The sequence below is a fragment of the Phragmites australis genome, chromosome 11 (genome assembly GCF_958298935.1).
Source record: "Phragmites australis chromosome 11, lpPhrAust1.1, whole genome shotgun sequence".
Taxonomy (NCBI): domain Eukaryota; kingdom Viridiplantae; phylum Streptophyta; class Magnoliopsida; order Poales; family Poaceae; genus Phragmites; species Phragmites australis.
In genome coordinates, this window is record NC_084931.1 from 17,829,257 (window position 1) to 17,848,200 (window position 18,944).

At 43.6% G+C, this 18,944-nt stretch overlaps 1 protein-coding gene across 3 annotated transcripts; it reads left to right on the forward strand.

Moving 5' to 3' along the window:
- Window positions 1-11,260: 11,260 nt before the first annotated feature.
- LOC133885890 (SAGA-associated factor 11-like) lies at window positions 11,261-15,260 on the forward strand. 3 transcript variants are annotated; one of them, XM_062325656.1, is made up of 4 exons: window positions 11,261-11,331; window positions 11,445-11,786; window positions 11,896-12,014; window positions 12,125-13,120. In XM_062325656.1, the coding sequence occupies exons 1-4, from the start codon at window positions 11,290-11,292 to the stop codon at window positions 12,156-12,158; spliced, it is 537 nt and encodes a 178-aa protein (XP_062181640.1). In that variant the 5' UTR covers window positions 11,261-11,289; the 3' UTR covers window positions 12,159-13,120. The 3 variants fall into 3 exon arrangements, with proteins under 3 accessions (XP_062181640.1, XP_062181639.1, XP_062181641.1); XM_062325655.1 differs by lacking the exons at window positions 11,896-12,014; window positions 12,125-13,120 and adding an exon at window positions 14,848-15,260; XM_062325657.1 differs by lacking the exons at window positions 11,896-12,014; window positions 12,125-13,120 and adding an exon at window positions 13,131-14,823.
- Window positions 15,261-18,944: the final 3,684 nt, after the last annotated feature.

Below are 18,944 nucleotides of genomic sequence, written 5' to 3' on the forward strand. Positions count from 1 at the left end.
AACACGACATAAAATCATCATTAAGGTTCGGACACATGAAAACCTCCTACCAAAATTCTCCATATAGAAAGACATCGACATCCGAGATCAGTTGGCACACCTGCACAATGGACACTCATGCCAGTATGGCAATCTCATGAGGTGGTTCCTCTAGAAATCCATGATGCATTGTTTAGATTTGACATTCGTAAATAATTAGTAAGCAAATATGAAGACCCCTAACACTGACAAAATAGTTGGTTGTGGTCCTTTATCATGATGCTAATGGAGGACAGGCGCTGGAAAAATAAACCGAATATATGATACTAACATAAGGTAGTAGCAATATATTAACTAAACTAATCCCTAAAAACATTCCCATTTCGGGACGACCCCTGTTCTCATATGGCCTCGGAACACTGTGGCCCCCTGTGCTGAGTACGTGAGCGAGTCTGGCAGAAGAACTATCCGGGAAGGCTGGTCAATGGGCATTGGAGTCACGTAGTCCTCTTGACTCTGTTATGTGCCTACATCTGGTGTGCCACCTAACAAGGAAGGCCCGATCACACCAGAGCCGAAGATGCACTCGTAAGTAGTCATGGTAGAACTGTCCCTAATGACCTACTCCAAGTACTCTGTCGACACATGTACATCTTTGAGATCATGGATATATGCATGTGGTTTATGAAGAAAAACATGTTACCAACAATGAAGAGTGGGAAATTTATGAAGTACATAATTGATTATTGTTTGTGGTACCTAAGGTAGGGACGTGAGCTGAGGATAGACCGGCATCTATGATAGAAGGCCTGGAGGAGTTGCTGCCATAGGGATCACGGGCACCGGTGAAAGACAGACTGAATGACCTGCCACCATAGAAGTGGTCACCGACACTGGTGAAAGATGGTCTGGAGGAGGTGACGCCGTAGTAGAGGTCACCGACGCTAGTGAAGGATGGCCTGAAAAAAGTGGCACCATAGTGCTCACCAGTGTACATTGGGCGTACTGGTAGGTGAGGCGAAGCCGTGAACGCCGTTGAGGTGCGAGGAGGCCAAGCAAGAGCCACTTAAGATGCCATAGCAACGTCCAACAAGGACCTACACGTGATCATCCTCAACCCCTATCTGGTATAGTATGCCCCTTTGTGAACAAATGTTTTATTAGATGAGACTAGTTATTTGTAAGCTAAATTCAGGGTAACACTAATGTTGCTTTCAATCAAATGTATTGTTAATGATTATGCCTAGTCTCTGTGCATCAAATAGGTGTCGCGCACATACAGTGCATGAGCCAGAGCCTCGGATGGTGTGTACGTGACCTGGATCCATGTCCAAGCCAGAAACCAAGCTAGGTACTCATTGTATGCCTTGTTAGAGTGTGGCCGATCCTCGTCAATGACGTCATCCAATGCCTGGTCACATCTTGCCAACCACTACTGCACATGTGATGCCCAAGTGCTAGTCGACAATGAACTCTTATGTGTCATCCTGCAAGACGAGATAGTACATGGGGTATGGTGTGACAATGAAGAAGTTGAACAAATAATTACAAAGTTACATGTGCATGTTTGCAAGAACAATTCGGGTGGATGGTAGGGTGAACTGCTAGAACTAGCCAAATTAACACACATACTCCATATCCTAAGTGCATAGGACAAACAGTCTGAAGGGGGAACACAAGTACTTCCTCATTGAAGTACATCGTCCACCTCACACCGTTGACCATGAGGTGGTCAAATTGGGCTGTGAAGTCTGGGTATGCCTGGTGTGTCTAGACACTGGACCAAGTCAGTTGTGTAGAGAATATGTGTTAGACAAATAAATAATCAATTGATGTAAGGAATGCATGCCATCTTAATAGATCTTACCCGCCGTCGGCACCACAAAGACCCTATGGTGGGTCCGTCCATGTTGTCAGGTGGAAAGGATACAGGGTGTGGTCCACCATCGGTTGACCAATGGTGAACCGCTCGTATGACCACAGCTGGAGAAGGAGCATGTAGCCAATGAAGGCAACGTTTGAATCAGATTTCATGCAACCCTCACACAAACCCATGTAGGTCACGGCTAGAACAATAGAATCCCATCTATACTAGAGGGCCTCCCCCGGTCCAGCGTCCGCAATTTCCATTGCGTACGTGATCATACTCTTGGACAACGAGTTGCCGTGTGTCTTGGTGATGTGATCCACTCGAACAACCACAACAAGTAGGCCCAAGTGCCTAGAGATTTCATTGTCGCCCGCTTGTGGGTGGATGTTCTCTTCCTATTAATTACCAAACAATAAACAATAAACTCGTAGACTGCAAACATTAAGCACATGAAGGAACATCTGACGAATAATGTACCATGAACTGAAGCAAAAAATCTTTGTAGGGTCGTGCTTCTCTAACTCAGATAACGTCCTCAATGGGGGAAGGTCATCCCTCTAGACAATGGCTCCGAACCATGCCAAAAGGTCCTCATGCTAGGTAACACCTACATCCTTCGCGCCCACTGCAGGGCCCATGCATGGTAGGGCTAGAAGGAGCGAGATGTCCTCAAGTGTGGGCACGATCTCCCCGCACGGGAGGTGAAATGTGTGCACCTCAGTCCATTACCTGTCAAAAAAGGCTGCCAGCAGGGCCCGATCGAAGTTGAAATGCATCATGGATTCTACTACCCAGAGCATAGCATCCACCTCCACGAGCCTGCAGAGCGGGAGGAGCCCAGCACTGCACAACACAAACAAAATTTACTAAGTGATGTTGTAACACCCACTTTCCAAGATTTTACAACTTCTTAAAATTTTCCAACATTAGTAAGTAGCTTCACCAGTAGAATATGTTTAAAACCTATTTTCATAAACAATCAATTAATATAGGTTATTATTTTATGTGCATTGCATGCTAAGTGTTGCTAGGAGCTAGGAAAATGCATTAGAGTTCTTTTTCTTTTTCTTTCTCTTTGGTGCTTTGAGTGAAAAAGATTTTGAAAAGGTTTTTGCAAAACTATGTAGTAAATTAGTTAAGGATCTTAATGGTTGGAATTCAAAATCATTGAATTCATCATCTATTCCATCCTTAATCATACATGATCCTTCTCTAGTTCAATTCAAATCTTATCCAAATTCTTGTTTAAATCAAATTCAAATTCCATATCTACTCCCATTCTTGTTCAACCTTATTTTTTCGTTTCTCTTGAATTCACTTCAAGCTCAATTCAAATTCAATCTCTATTCAAATTTTTCTACAAAAATTTCTTTTCTAAAACCTAGATATGACTAAGGTGCCATTGGATCCAATCCTACCCAAGCCCAAGCTCTTGACCGGCACACAAGTCATCTAGAAGGCCCAACACAAAGGATCCACGAAATCTATGGATATTCCCGGAGTCCTGAACAGCCTCATTCAAATGCAAATCTTGAAAATACCAAAGTTGTAGGCCTCGTCGAGAGCTTCGATTTGAACATATGGAAGTCCCATTTTGGTTAATGGAGCTAGGAGTTATAGCCCCTAAAATCAGTGATGCGCAAATAAGTCTCAGTTCAAACAGTTTATCTTGTGACGCTTTTTTGGAACTCAAAATGATATTTTCAGAAGTTCCAAAGAATACCAAAGTTGTATATCTTTTAGAGTACTACAATTTAGAATCTAGAAACATCCAATTTGGAGTCCTGACGATAGAGATATCATCCTCGGAATAAAAGATCTACGAAAAAGGAAATCCTAACCGACTAGAACTCGAATCCGAATCGTGTCTGGCTTGGACTCCGCCTCAACCAACCGCCCCTAGCCCTATAAATAGTTGTTTAATGTCCTCCCCTATGCCCTCAACATGCCTCAAGCCCTAGCTACCATAGTTGCCCTGTCCGTGTGCCACTGTTCACCGGTGTCACCGCCGTCACCACGCGTGATGCGCTACATCGTCGTCTCCGCGAATTCTCCTTCCCCGATCGTCAAAGCAAGGTGAGGACCCCATCCTTATCCTTCCTTACCCCTCTTTTACCATCATACTAAGTCTCTAGCTAAGTCTTAACCTCGGCCAAAGCCTGATCTACGCCGCCACGATCGTCGCCGTCGTGGACAGCTGCGTCGTCGCCGATTGATATCGACGTTCCCGGCTGACCAAAGGTAAAATCGCAATTCCCTTTCACTAGTGCATGACCCATGATGTTGCCCATTCCCTCACCAAACGATTAGTCCAGTATATCAGCCAAACCGTCAGGATCAAGGTTATCATGCCTGTTGTCCGGTTTCTTGACGCGTTTTGCGCGCGCACCGAGTTTGCTATCGCGTTCCTCATCAATCTGGAAGCCATATGGATGTACCCTATGCGTCATGACATGTCCCATGAAGTCTTCTACATGACCATAGGATCCTTTCACCTGTTGTGCAGCAACTCCACCGAAACGTGTTTGCCAATAGCAGCATGCTGCAGCCGTCACCCATCTCATCTCCGTTGATCGATCTTCCTTTCTGGGGATGGTCTGCCCAAATTCGTGCTATAAAATTGTGTTCCCGGGATATATGAACGTCTTTGTTCAGACGGTGCATCAAAATTCATAGCTAATCTTCGAAAACACGAGCATCTTTGTTGCTGCATCTGTTCAAAGTCACCACCAAACTTAGCAGCAGTTGTCATTATTTTGCCACTACCTCGGATGACCCCTTTCAAAACCAATCATACCTTTGAGTTACCCTTTCCGCTTTCTATGCCATGCTTCCCTCATTTCACTGAAATGCCACCGAAGCCCTGCATCGATGTCAGTGGCCACGCGCCCGGTCGTGGTCTTCGACGAAACCCGAGATATCGCTGCTACGTAGAGTCACCGGTAGTATCCTTAATCCAGAAGCGTAGCCTCCAACCATTTGATCCATCACGGACGGTTGAGGCTAGACCTCAGCTCACCTCTTCTTTAATCCAAGACGATTCTTGCATGGCATGCCAAGTCAGCATCACATCATCCTCTTTAGCCTAGTCAGTGATAGTCAGCCCTATACCTCTTGAACTTTGCACAATGATGTTGTCAAGTCTGACATAATGGTTGTGCAATAAACCTTTTTCTATAGGAAGATAACTCCAGTAAACCAACATTTCCTTTTCAGCCTAATCCATCTTCCGAGAACCGTTATCTTTCATCCTAACTCCAAATTAGGCGATTCTTGCATCTAATTTTTTCTCTCTAAAATCATATCCATCCAACCATAGTGTTTTGAAAGTGTTTTGATTATGTTTGGTATGTTGTTCTTAGTGTTTTTCTTTTTGTTGTTTGTCGATAGTTTTAGCAATTAGTCAATGTTCCAAAGGAGCTAGAAGGACTTCAAGTCCAAGACTTCTCTGAAGACCCAACTGAGTCGAGTGAAGACAAGTTATGTTCTTGAACATACTTATCCCAGTTTTTAAATGTTTTGTTTTATAAACATGCATGCTAATAATTTGTTGAGAATTCCAAGAGTTAGACTTTACCCTAGTTTTCCCTTATCTTCCTTATCACCTTAGTATGATTTTGGGTTATGAAAGGGTAGATGATGCTTAGCCTTTCTTTGGGATGGTAATCATGATTAATGCTCTACGAACTTGATAATGGTCCTATACAACAATGATAAAATATGATGGAATAATTTTTGTAGCAACATGGTATAGTAATTTGAGCAAGTGGTATGATGAGGCTGATGTGTGATGGGAAGTGGTAGTCTTGCTCAAATCTAAGGACCGGTTCGTGGGGTGACCTTTCTGTGTTTATAGTACAACCACAAGTCTGGTATAGGTCAAGCCTAGTCAATTAATTTTCTTACTCTCAGCCTAGTGTAGATCAGGCTGAAGAGCTGTGAATGGACAATGTCTTGGGATCCGAAATGCGCAAGAGGGGGCTTCCATTGTTGAGGTGAAATCATGCGGCGGTGAAACCTTAGCGGGTAGACATGTGCTGAGAGGAGCATTGTAGGTTTTGTAGTGATCTCCTAGCCACACACCTTGGATGTGTGCAAGTGTCTAGCTAATACAGGCAAAATAGAGACTTGGTCACTTGCTTGCAGGTGATTAAATCACGTCTTGTGGGTAAAGTATAGCCTGTGCAGAGTTAAAACTAAATATTCAGTCGTGCTCACGGTCACGAGCAACACAAAAAACCTACTATGATTATAACTTGATGGTTTGATTAGTGTGGTCAACTGTGGTGGTGGGGACCATAGTCAAGGTATGGGTCAGTCACGATGGTGGGAATTGTGGTTGAGGTGGTTAGTAGTTCAACTTTGGTGGTGGGAGCCATGGTTGAGGTGTTGGGTGTTCAACCTTGGTGATTAGAACCTTGATTGAGGTGGTCAGTTGGTTAAATCAAGATAAGTGGAATCTTAAAGTGGTCGATTGTTTATAGTCATATACTTAATTACTACTGTTTTTCAAATATTTTTACTTAAATGCTGTTTTACGCAAAAGGGCCAAACTAGCATTACCTTATCAAAGCCTTCATATGCATAATATTTTCTTCACAACTTACTAAGTACGACATGTGCTCACACTTGCTATAACCAAACACTCAGCTGGGAAAGAATTCGAAGACCTCGTGAAAGATGCATTCTAGTGAGGTGTTCTCCGTCGATTGCCTATGGAGTTATCGATGATGATGTTGAAGACTATAAGGACAAGGTTGTGACATTCTAGGCGCATGTCCCTCGGTCGGTTGCCTGCAGTGTTGTTGGGCACCAGTGGTTCTGTTCTGCTGCAGATATCTACATAGAAGACAATATATGTCAATTTTTGTAAGAGTTCGACATTTATTTCTTTAAAGTATTGGTTTTGTTACTTCACCTGTGACATCCTTATGTGTGTTAAACATCCTGGGCACACATAAGCTGCATCTGGTTTTATCCGTTAAAACCGGGTGTGACAGATGTCTTTTGCAAGGAAGAATTTAAGTACGTGAAAGTGCAAATTTAGGGATTCAACTCGCGTCCTGCCTCATGAGCTCGTCCAAAACATGTGGTTGTAGTATGGAGAGCTTGCTCCCATGCACAACGGTCAAGTAGGAGTGGTGCCTAACATCCAGCTGTGGGTCAAGCAGCTCCGGGTAGGCAAGAACCATAACTACAAATACAAAACTTAATTAGACTGTGTGAAAGATGAATTAAATGTAATATAAAAAGGCAATACATCAATTATTCGAAAAAGACAAATAGAACTTAACAAAGTTCCTTACAACATATCACTTTACATCATAAAGTGATAATAATAGTCTGGCGACAAGAATTACACACAACAATGTTTGTTACAACAATAATCATTACAACACAAATTACAACAGGAAGCAAACTTAATGAGTGGATGAAGAAGACAAACGATGAGCACGAGGATGTCTTCCATCGGAAGCTAAGCCAGAAGGACCTACTTTGGTGGCGTTGACACCTGATAAACCAACGGTACATTTCTTGTGAGTATGGCTAGTTGCGTTACACTTGCTGCACCATTTCACACAACGCCTGACTTTGGATTTGTCCATGTCATTATGAATCCTTATCATCCTACTCCACCCCATCCTCTACTCATCTTGTCAGGATCCAGGACAAACAATTTGTCCAGTCCAGGCTTCTTTGTGAATGAACCTGCAATCCCGAACCCATAAAGCTCATGGTTCCATGTGGCGAAGAGAACTTCCTTCTTGAAGTAGCTGGAGATATACCTTCGAATCCTCATGTCCATCATAGCACAAGCAGCAATACCATGAGAGCATGGCTTGGGCTTGTGCACTAGCATTGGCTTGTAGCAACTGCACCTGTCCTCAAATAGCATACACTCGCGAATAACTCTCTCATGCTTGCCCCCTCCTGCCTTTGTCCATAGACATGATTTTATACATGTGCTATGCAATACCCATAGGCTTCAACTGATGTATTTTTGTCTTCTCCATCTTGTCAGCCATGTACTGAGTGATCTTGGTCCCATATATCAGGTGAGCATTATTCATTACTGGTAAAGCTAACGCATAACGGTCCATGAAGTATTTACATGTTCCTTGCATAATGAACTCTACAACCTCGACTAGAGGCAATCCTCTCACACATTTCATCACCCAGGTGTACACTAATAGCACCTGTTCCTATCACATTTTCCCAATTTCAAAATGTTGCAAAGCCTGGGGTAGAAAAAAAGGGAGAAATACTGTGGTTACAGGATGCAATTTCATCTTCGAATAAACCTCGTAATCATAACCTCAACTAAATTTGTAGTCATAATTCCATACCTCGCCCCGTTGGTGTCGTAGAGTAGAGCACACTTCTCATTCAGCTCATTCTCAATCCACCCACTGAATGACCTGATAGCTATCCCGATCCTCCTCCTCATATCTAGATGATCCATTGGGAGGCCACACAGAGCAATGGGTACGTCCTCCTATTATCTCACTGGCCTCCATGCACGCTCTTGTGTTTGCTTCTTAGTCAGCTCATTTAGTGTCTTCCATAGGGCATTGAAATTTCGTTGATGATTCTAATAACACAACCTCTTAAACATGTTTATTAGGTTCTTGTTCTTGAATTTCCAGAAGAACTTAGCACCCAAATGCCTTATGCACCGCCAACTTTGCAAATCTAGCTAGACATGACTGATTGTGGCATCCTCTGTACCATTTTACAGTCAAGTATTGCCTTAAGAATCCCTGCATGGCAATCATGTATAATGCACACATTTGGTTGATCCTTCACAATAAGTATCCTCACACGATACATGAACCAATATCAACTACTGGTGTTCTAACTCTCCACAAAGGCGAAGGCCATCGGTTACACTTGGTTATTTCCATCAACCTCAATTGCAGTTAGCATATGACCCTTATGCATGCCAGTAAGGAAGGTCCCTTCGATGCAAAGGATAGGACGACATTGCTCGAAAGCTCGAATACATGATAAGAAGGTAAATAATGTGTGCTTCAGGACCAAGTTGCTACATCCACCGATGCGTAGTGATCAATGTCAAAGTATGTCCCAGGGTTCCTCTAAGTAATGGTCCGACGCAACCATGGGAGATTATCATACGATGCTTTATAGGTCCCGAACCTCACCTTAATTGCATTCTTCTTCATCCTCCAAGCCTTGTTGTAGCTGATAGTGTACTGGTAATCCTTCTCAATTGCCCTGATTATGAATTCATATTCATAGTTGAGGTTGTTCACAATCTGAGCATATATGACATCAGTAATAAAACTTGATGAAAGGTTCATGTGGCTCCTCTCAAGTTCATCCATCAAATAATTGTGGTCCACAATTATAGATATTTCCCAATAATCAACTCACTTTCCCTTGAAGGCGTGCACCCACCATGGGCAACCATTGTTCATGCACTTCACATCACACTCCTTATGGCTGGACTTCACAACAACAAACTGGCTCCGAAGAGATGTCACCCATTGAACCACATCATTCTTGACACCCTAGCCGGTAGTGTACCTAGCCCCTTGGGGTGCCTTGTTCTAAGAATACTTCCATGGTACTTGATTTCATTCATTCACCGCTAGGTTGTTAAAATCCAAATTGTTCCAGTCTGCAGGGACAGGAACATCGCCCTCGTCGTCCGATATGCTATATTCAAGAGCTACCTCGTCCTCCCAATCCTCCCGCTCCATCAGTTTAATTAAGTCAGAGATGAGTTCTCACTCATGTGCCTTACCAGTTGGTTCCATCGGAATGGCCGAGGAAGGCCCGACATCCGGTTCTCCAACCTTGTGTTCCACTATCTCATCCTCCTCCTCCTCCTCCTCCACATTGCCTCTACCCCTGCATCTCCCCAACTCCCTCCTTGTACCTCTATTGCACAAGCAACATAGGTGACCAACCTTTATCAATTACATCTTATAGGTACCTCATCCAAACCTAGGTTTCACTAAACGGGTACGCCTTCCAGTAAACATCATCAGTCCTACGGTTGCTCACAATGCTAATAGTCATCTCTTGTCGCTTGGGATCTAATTTGAGACCTTGCATTAACCAATCGTACAAATACCTAACACTCTTCTGTATTGGTCTAGCTATACCCTTTTACATTGAGTCAAACACGGACAGATCTACCCCTTTTGGACCATAAACAATATCCCTGTCCCCATGAAAAAAAATCATGAACTGCCACTTATCTGACATACTTGCCCACTAACGATAAAAAAACTCTACTATAATTTTAGCTAACAACACCTATATTTGCTAGATCTAAAAAATAGAACATAAAAAACACACATCTAATACTACTCTACAAAACTATGTCTAATAGTTGATAAATAATAATAGATGTAATAGTAGTGCAACTATCTTAAAAAACTAGGTCTAACATTTACTATATATTACTAAAAAAATACAAAGATCAGAATATTTACCTTCACCGAAGATGAATTCCGACAGGGCTTCGATGCTTTCTTCTCCCTCCCTTCCCCTCTCCTCTCCTCTCCTCTTCTCCTTCTACTCTCTCTCCTCTCTCTACTGCCAGCCAAATGCGCTTTGTGTAGACTTTTCCAGTGGGCCGCTGCGCACAGACGCTTGTGTCGCCTGTTGGAAGGGCGACAGGTCGACGTGGCAGCCACCATGGCTTTGCATTTAATCATTTTCCTGTTCGACCATGAGGCCCACCACCTATCGCCTGTTGGAAGGACCAGCGGGCGATATACATCTACTTTTTGCAATTTTTTCAAATGGGAGCTTATTTTTGCTAAATTTGAAAAATGAAAATATATAACAAAAATTGGTCACGATCGGTGGGCTTACGTGCGGAGGGTTCACACCGTCACCGGCTTAAACTCTCCACTAAAATACACTTATTCTAGAAAAAACCGGTTTTATGGAAACCTTATCAAGTATATGGGTCAAACTAAATTGGATTTACAGGTTCCAACTTATTGTGTTCGAAATTGTAGCGATGTTTAGAGCAGTGTTTTAAAAAAGCAGTTTAAACCTTAATTTAAGGATCAACTATGTTTGAGTGCTACCTGTCTCGCTCAGGTTTTGGTAAGTATCCAAGTTAAAATGTTGGCCGAGTTAACTCTTACTTATTTAAAGATCACCTTATGGCACTTACTAGAACTAATCGTGCAACCATTCTAAAAGAGCTCTGGATTTCGTTGTTGCATCCATTAGAAAAATCTAAAGCGTAAGTATTTTGGTAACGTGTTATATGGGGACTATAACTTTTATGTTATTTAATCAACTAATCCGTTTATACAATAAGCTTAATATGCAATGTCTTTTTTGAATAAATGTGAATATGCAAAATGTTGGACTTGTTAGAATGATGGTTTAGAAGAGGGGGAAAAACCCCACATCAGATCAGAAACCGGCCGTCAGGCAGGGCAGGCAGCATGTCGTCCTCCAAAGACGCCCCCTTGAGCCCTCGATCCCAGGTACGCGCCCGCCCTTTTCCTTCCTCTCGCAATCTCCATGCTCCGATTTCTTCCGATTCGCGATCTGATCGGTGAATCTCTCTCCTCTCCCCTCCCCCCGCTCGCGCCGGCAGCTGGCGCTGAGCTGCTTCGAGGAGCTCCTGGACTGTGCAGTGGCGGACGTGGCGTCGGAGTGCCACCGCATCGCGCGCCTCGGCCTGGACCGCAGCGTCGACACCGAGGAAGAGGAGCTCTGCGTCTGGGCCGAGCGCGCAGCCGCCGCCGCCGCCGGAGACCTCCACCCTGGGTCCGGGTCCGGCGGGGGTGGCGAGGAGGGCGGCGGGAGCAAGGGCGGGGTTGACGTGTTTGGTCAGACGCACCCCGCCATCGCCGCCGACGTCGTCGAGTGCATGAACTGCGGCCGCCATGTCGTCGCAGGCCGCTTCGCGCCGCACCTCGAGAAGTGCATGGGCAAGGTAATCCACCACCATTCCCGGTCCCTGTGGATCTCAGTTACTTCGTTCAGTCGTTTAGCTCCGAGCCTCCTCCTAATCAATGCTTACACCGTTGAACTGGTACTGACAGAGAAGGCTCGAATTGGGATTTTTCTTGGAATCGAATGGACTATGCTTGCTGAGCTGTGTGTTATGTGCTGATCTTAGTGACGTTCATATGTTAGGTTCATTGTTTCCCTCATGGATTTGGTATGATCAAGTAATCTGAGTGAGAACCATTGCACTGCTGTTCTATGAGCTTTTGTCATTGGCAGAACAAAGGTTCTTGACCCTTCCAATTGTGGCCGTGATTGCTGCAGGTGTTCACTGGAATTGCATTGTCCTGTGAGGTGACATATCAATACAAAACATCCAGCCAGTTAATTCAGTTTTGGGGATGTTCTTAAACACATTTGCATGCAGATAGAAGGAATTGCAGGTGAACTGAGAAGCCCTTAACTATAATGAAAAAGTTAGATTCAACCATTAAACTATTGAATTGTTGAATTAGGCTCTTGATTTACTAACAAAAGGTTGAGTTCAGACCTCTGAACTCTGTACAGTTCAGTTCAACCCCAAACTCTACGATAGAGTTGACTCAAGCCCTTCTGTCAGCTAATCCACCTTCTGTCTAGCGTTACTGCCGATTTGGCTAAGTAACTAATTACTTGTTCTATGTATACCTGTGATGTATTGTTTTACTGGAAAAGGCTATGTAGTGCAAACTGCCAGGTGGCAAGACAGTTACTAAAAGTCGCTTGCCTTTTGCGTCATTACAGTAACTTCAGAGTTCAAAGTAATGTATTCATTAACACGATTCCTAGAGTTTAGTCGCTTGAAAACTTAAAAGTTTTCAAGCTATCTAAAAATTCAGGCGCCTAAAGAATAGCATCCCCCATTCATTAAAGGTCTCAGACCATTTAATTTCAAGCTATCTAAAATAAGGCAGTTTAAACTTTCAAGCCAAAACGTTAATTATGTGAAATTATTTCTACGTGTAAACAGTATATGTTTGGTTGATCCACTGGTTAGTCTTTAGTCTTTACCAAATCATCATTATGAACTGTTTCATATGCCATGTACAAAAAACCATTAGTCCCAATGGAAGAAATTTGACAACTCTGCCACAGATTTTACTATGGATAACGATTACCCTGTGAGGTCAAATTGTAATGATATGTTAATATAAAATTTATTGAACTCCATTTTTTTTCCTAAATTTCTGTAATTTCTGGATTGCTCTTTAAATAAAGAGAGAGTCCCTTGTTTAGTACTACTTTGAGTGCCAATCCCCTATTTACCATCACTTTTTGTGTTCTCTCTTAGCTAGCCAAGAGTCCAAGCCTTTGTGAGGTTTCCACGCCATTTCATTTCCGTCTAACAGATGGCAGTCAGCTGTTAGGTAGTGCTGGAAAGGCAAATCTACCTTTGAAGGTCATATGCCTAAATTTGGCATTGATCGGGGGTTGCTGAGTCCAAGATATGATCAGATGGCGCCATATAATTCTGCAACACGATCAACTGATGGATTCATGGTCAACTTTTTCTATTGGCTGATGGAGTTAGCACTAAAGAGAAATGGCATGGAAGGTAGAAGTAGGACGCAACAAAATTTTTATTTGGCAGAGGCTGGGCTACATTTGTTGGTACATTAGGGCTTAACATTAGAAAGCATGGCATATAATATATGGGGTATTTGCAAATTTGCCACTGGTTTTTTATTTTTTGCAAGAATGCTACTCGAATGAAGTTCTGGTGGTATTTTTGCAGTTTTCTAGTAGCAAGTTTACAATAACGGTTCAAAGTAGTGGCAAATTTGCAATTGCCCCATAATATATTGGATGCTTTTTGAGAAATAATGTGGGTCGTTGACCCCACAACTATTACATAGATCGACCGCTGTTTCAGGAATTTGCTTAAATTGTTTTAATTTCTGCTCTCAGTTACAATTATGATCATTGTCCAAAGATTTTATTCATCAATCTGACCTTTGTGCACCTGATTCAGTTTCCAGCATTATAATTGACTCTTCACTATTTATTGGGCTGATTAAAAGTTGATTACGGACTTCTGTTTGATTTTTGGTGCAAATCTAGATTATGCTGATAATGACATGACAATATCTAAATGAAACCATCTGTATCTTAAATCACATTAAGAGGCTAATTGAACTCATAATGTTGGAACGGGATAACTCAGATGCATCAAGCAGTTGGTATGAACCGGCTTTCATTACACTTCATATCTGAATTTGCATTCTTCATACCATGCCGAACTGTCTAATATGAATTATTATGGTAAGTTTTTTTTTTTTTTTTTTTTTTCCTGTTGGGACCGGATGAAAACATAACAGAATCCTCTAGTATGCTTCAGCCAAAAACAAAAAGGCCTTAAAAGAAATCCATAAGAACATCCGTAGTTCCATACAGAATTGGAGATCATCATCATCTCAAGAAAAGGAAAAAGTCCATTTTACAACCCTCAACTATGAGCTCAGTCTGGTTTTCAACCCTCGACCATGAAACCATTCACTTTTCAACCCTCAAATGTTAAAGCTGTTCACTTCAACCTTGGCTCAAATTTAGAGTGGTTTTGGGTGACATGGCCTGATGCTGGATCGTTTCCTTTTCTTTATTTTTAAGGATTAATTTTGTGAAGCTCTTTATCTCAATTCAGTACCAGTGGCTGGGATAGTTTCCTTTTCTTTTTGCTTTTGGGACCTATCTGGACCTTGAGGCTTTCTAGTTCTTGATTTAATCTAGTTTGCTAGTTGGACGTTCGAGAAAAAAAGTTTGCTAGTTGGAGATAGCTTCATGAAGATGTAGTAGCATTCTCGTCATGTTTATATTTTATTGTTTTTCTATGATGATGATGTGTTTGCTCCACCTATTTCTTGGTTGGAACTAATATTTCTAGCATGAAGAAAGTTAATTTCTATACTAGCTCTTTAGGGAAAATAGGTAATATGCTGCAGCAATGTATTGTGATTTGTGCATGCATTTGATTCACTCACGTCTAGCTTTTCTGTTCATTTCTATTTCAGGGCCGCAAAGCTCGAACGAAAACCACAAGAAGCAGTACAGCTGCACGGACCAGAAACTGCAATGGAAGCACAGCTTCTTCATACTCTCCATACTCCATCGCGGTGAACAGTAACAGGGCGAGCGTTTCTAATGGCGTGCCTGATTGCGGCGGTGGCACAGGAGGGGATCACAGCAACCATGCACCGTAGGAGTCGTAACCCGGCTGTGCTTCTGCCACCTGACCACATTTTGTTGATAAATGTGGTCTGCGACCGCGAGTACCTCTCTGGTCTTCCTTGAACGTGAGAAGCCATGCGCTGAGGTCAAAATCCTCTTTGAATTAGTCTCCGAAAACCAATCGAAAAGATCACCTGCTGTCTTGTTGATCAATGGATTTTTCACCTTTTGTACAGCTTGCTTCTATAAGTTACAGTTTTTTTTCTGAAGGTCAACATCCTCTGCGAATTAGTCTCGGAAAACCAATCGAAAAGATTCAGTAGTTATAGTTCATTCAGGCAAGTCTTTTGACATCCGGGGACTGGCAGTTATATGCGACGTCACTAGTAGTTTTCGGAGAAATGCTTTGTGGAAAATGGTGCGTGCGTGCGTGCCGTCCTGGTACCACACCTCGGTTGTGGCATGGTTTGGACTCTGCACTATATCTTAAATTTATCAAGTGATTCAGATTAATCTTTAATAGCAAAAATATAACCTTATTAAGAGAAATCATTAGTGAATATAAGAAAAGAATCGTAATCATCCACTGATGCTATAGAAAATGACTACAAATAATAGTATGAATTAATTTTAATAGTTCTATTGTTAGGAGAATGGTATAACGTCAGTCCCTCTATTGACTTTGGCCACGTCAGCCACCCCAAACAAGAGGTAGTAATGCTAATGCCGTGTTAGAGATGTCTTCACTGTACTCCACAGGGATAAGACTGAAGGTCATACGACGGAGAACAGAAGATCCGGAGGTGCAAGTGACGATCCTAAAGGGAACATGTAGCCCGAAGGGCGGAGACGATGGCGAAGCTCGGAGGGCGAAGGGCGAGGACCTGGAGGCCGAAAGCACCCCATCGGGAGGCATGGGTAAAGAACGGAGCAAAAGGCCAACCATGACAAGGTGAAGAATCCATAGGAGAACCCTGAGGTGATCATAATCAACTGAAGGGAGACCTGAAGGCAGTTCGCCAGCGTCCGAAGGGTTGGCCATTGCATGCGGTTGTGGACACGAGGCACATCCTAGTTGATATAATATTGTAATAGTGTATTAACTGTAATACCACTGGAATATTCTAGGGAAACAGAAGCATTAATGTAATGGTGATTGAGATGGTTGAGTTACGGCTATAAATACCTTTACCCAACTATTGTGAAAGGAATGAACAATCAATACACCACTTATTATTAGTCAACTGTGTGAGCATTGTTCTCTATGTTGTGATTAAGATCCCAACATTTGGCGTTGTTCGTGGGGATCAAACCCATGACCACGTAGTGATCCCTCATGCCACCGAAGACTAGGAAGTAGAAAGTGCAGGAGGTGGAAGATGTCGAAGGTGGTTCGGTCACCCCTTCGCAACGAGGAGAGGCCACATCGGCCAAAGGGGCCGAAGCTTTAGCCGAGGCCCCACAGAGTTGAAGCACTTGGAGAAGGTAGAGATGGAGTAGGCGGAGCGACCGCACTGAACGTTCAAGAGGATTGTGCGATCACACCGGATGTTCAAGAGGACCATGCGACGTACCAGACATTCAAGGGGACCACAGGCCCAGTGCCCACAAAATCAACAACACTCAATACATGAAACAAGTGGAGAAAGCAAACAAGCATATACAAGAGCTACGCGAAGAGCTCAGGTCCCTCCATCAGCGCATGTCCTCCCAGCAAGGACCTTCTGGGGGACTCAGCGAAAGTAGTGACCCAGAGGTGGCTTATCGGCAAGAGTCAGAGGAACCTATCTGACTATGGGCAATAGACCAAAATTCTCCGCTGTCTCTGGGTCTACAAATGCGACCGTGGCCTTTGGGATTCAAGATGCCATGACTGCACTTGTACAATGGAAAAACTGACCCAAAGGAGTTCGTAATGAGCTTCAAAGCCGTGGTGGAGTCCGCCGAGGGAGATGATTCGACCATGGCTAAGGTCTTCATCCTTGCCATCAAGGGGATCTCTCTCGTGGTATACTTCCCTCCCTCCGGGGAAAATATACTCTTGGGAGCAGCTTCGGGAAGCATTATTCTCGCATTTCCAAGGCAACTACGCAGTTTCGATCATCGTTGGGGATCTATTTGCAGTAAAGCAGAAGGAGGGTGAAAGCTTAAAGGATTTCACCCATCATTTTGTGCGAGTGAAGTGCCAAGCGAAGGATCTCAGCGATGACATGGTGATGGACACGACATGACAGGGGCTTTGGGCAAGGGCACTAGCATCGCGCCTGGCACAGAAGCCAATCAAAGACGTCAATGAGTTGTTTACCAAGATAGAAGAATATTCGAGGGCAAAAGACGATGACCTTCAGTGGCATGCCACCAAGCCACCTTCGGAGGCCCGAAGCCACAAGACGAGCGAGGAAAGTGGACCTCGTAGGAAAGAAAGGGATGAACACCTGAAGGGCTCTCACCGGTCCTCAAATAAACACAAATCTCACCATCACTTCCATCAATCAAGGGGCCACAAGCGAAGTTGCTTAGCGTTGAGGAGGATCAAGACAAAAACGGGCAAAGAAATGGGAGCTCAATGAGGGGCTGTGGGCACGACATTGAGTGCCAAGACCACTTCACTGCTTGGTGCATAGTGAGGATGTCGGCAATACCACTAAGTCATGCCCTCATGTCGTGGTTTTGGAGGAAGGGATGAGCAGGCAATCTTCGGGACCTTATGGCTCCGAACCTTCTTATGATCCCCGAGTGATGCACCATATGGACACGCGAAGTAGCCCAGCCTCTGGGTCCCTCCAATGGCTTCTCACCCAGCTTACTACCCCACGGCCTAGACCGAAGCGCCCCCCTCATGTCATTCCTAGACACATGAGTTGCCACTGCCGTCACCCAGAATGGCCATCAAAGCTCCCTTGAAGGGGGCAAGGTTAGTCCAGAACGTGGAAGGAGCTAGGAATGTGACATTGGCTATCTCCGGAGGATCAAGTTATGACTTCGACTCCAAAAGGCAATGAAGGGAGTATGTGCAAAGGGTCAATCATGTGGGAACATGTCCCATGATCGTAAAGTCTCGATGGTCTCACCAGTCAATCACTTTTTCTCAAGAAGACATGTGAGTACTCGATTACCCTCACACGTATGCTTTCGTCATTTCTGCAAACTTTTCGGGTCCGAGGGGCACTGAGTACTAATAGATGGGGGGGGGGCAGTCAGATCTTTTATTTGTAGAAGCCTTTGATCAAATGGTCTAGGAGCCACTTGCAACATGCAGGGACCCTACTGCAAGGCTTCGGAGGAAGGCCTATTGAAGTTCTCGGGTGGATTTTGCTCCTGGTAACCTTGGGCGAGGGAGGGGATGCGCGGATAGTAAAACATTCTATTTAATACGGTGGATGTTCCTTATCAGTACAATGCCATCTTCAGGAGATGAACACTATCTAGCTTAGGCGTAATCATCCATCATGGCTACCTATGCATGAAGATACCAGGACCGAACAGAGTTATTTCTATCTAGGTGATGAGTCCATGGCTGCTTCGGATACAATCAATATCGTCAATAATCCTCAAATCATACAAGGTCCAATTATAAGAGCACGTGCACAACAACTAGACCACCAGGTGAACTCGTTTCTCGCTGTTCATGTTTCCTTGGATGGATTACTACTAAATTCTTGTGATGTTTTATTACTTAGGAATGTGAGAGAAGTACTACAACCTTACCCGAACGTCACCCCTTGAAAGCCAAGTCTACTCAATCTCGATACTGAGCTCTAGTCGAAGTCAAGGACATGGTTGAAGTCGTGCTCGTGGTCGAGTCTCAAGACAGCACGTCAGTAAAACGGGCATAACTCTCTCATACGAAGTCTATTTTAGGCAATCTTGGATATTCTGGAAAGCTTACGACAAGCCCTTTCCAACGGATATGAGCTCGACTAAATATTCTTTATGGTGT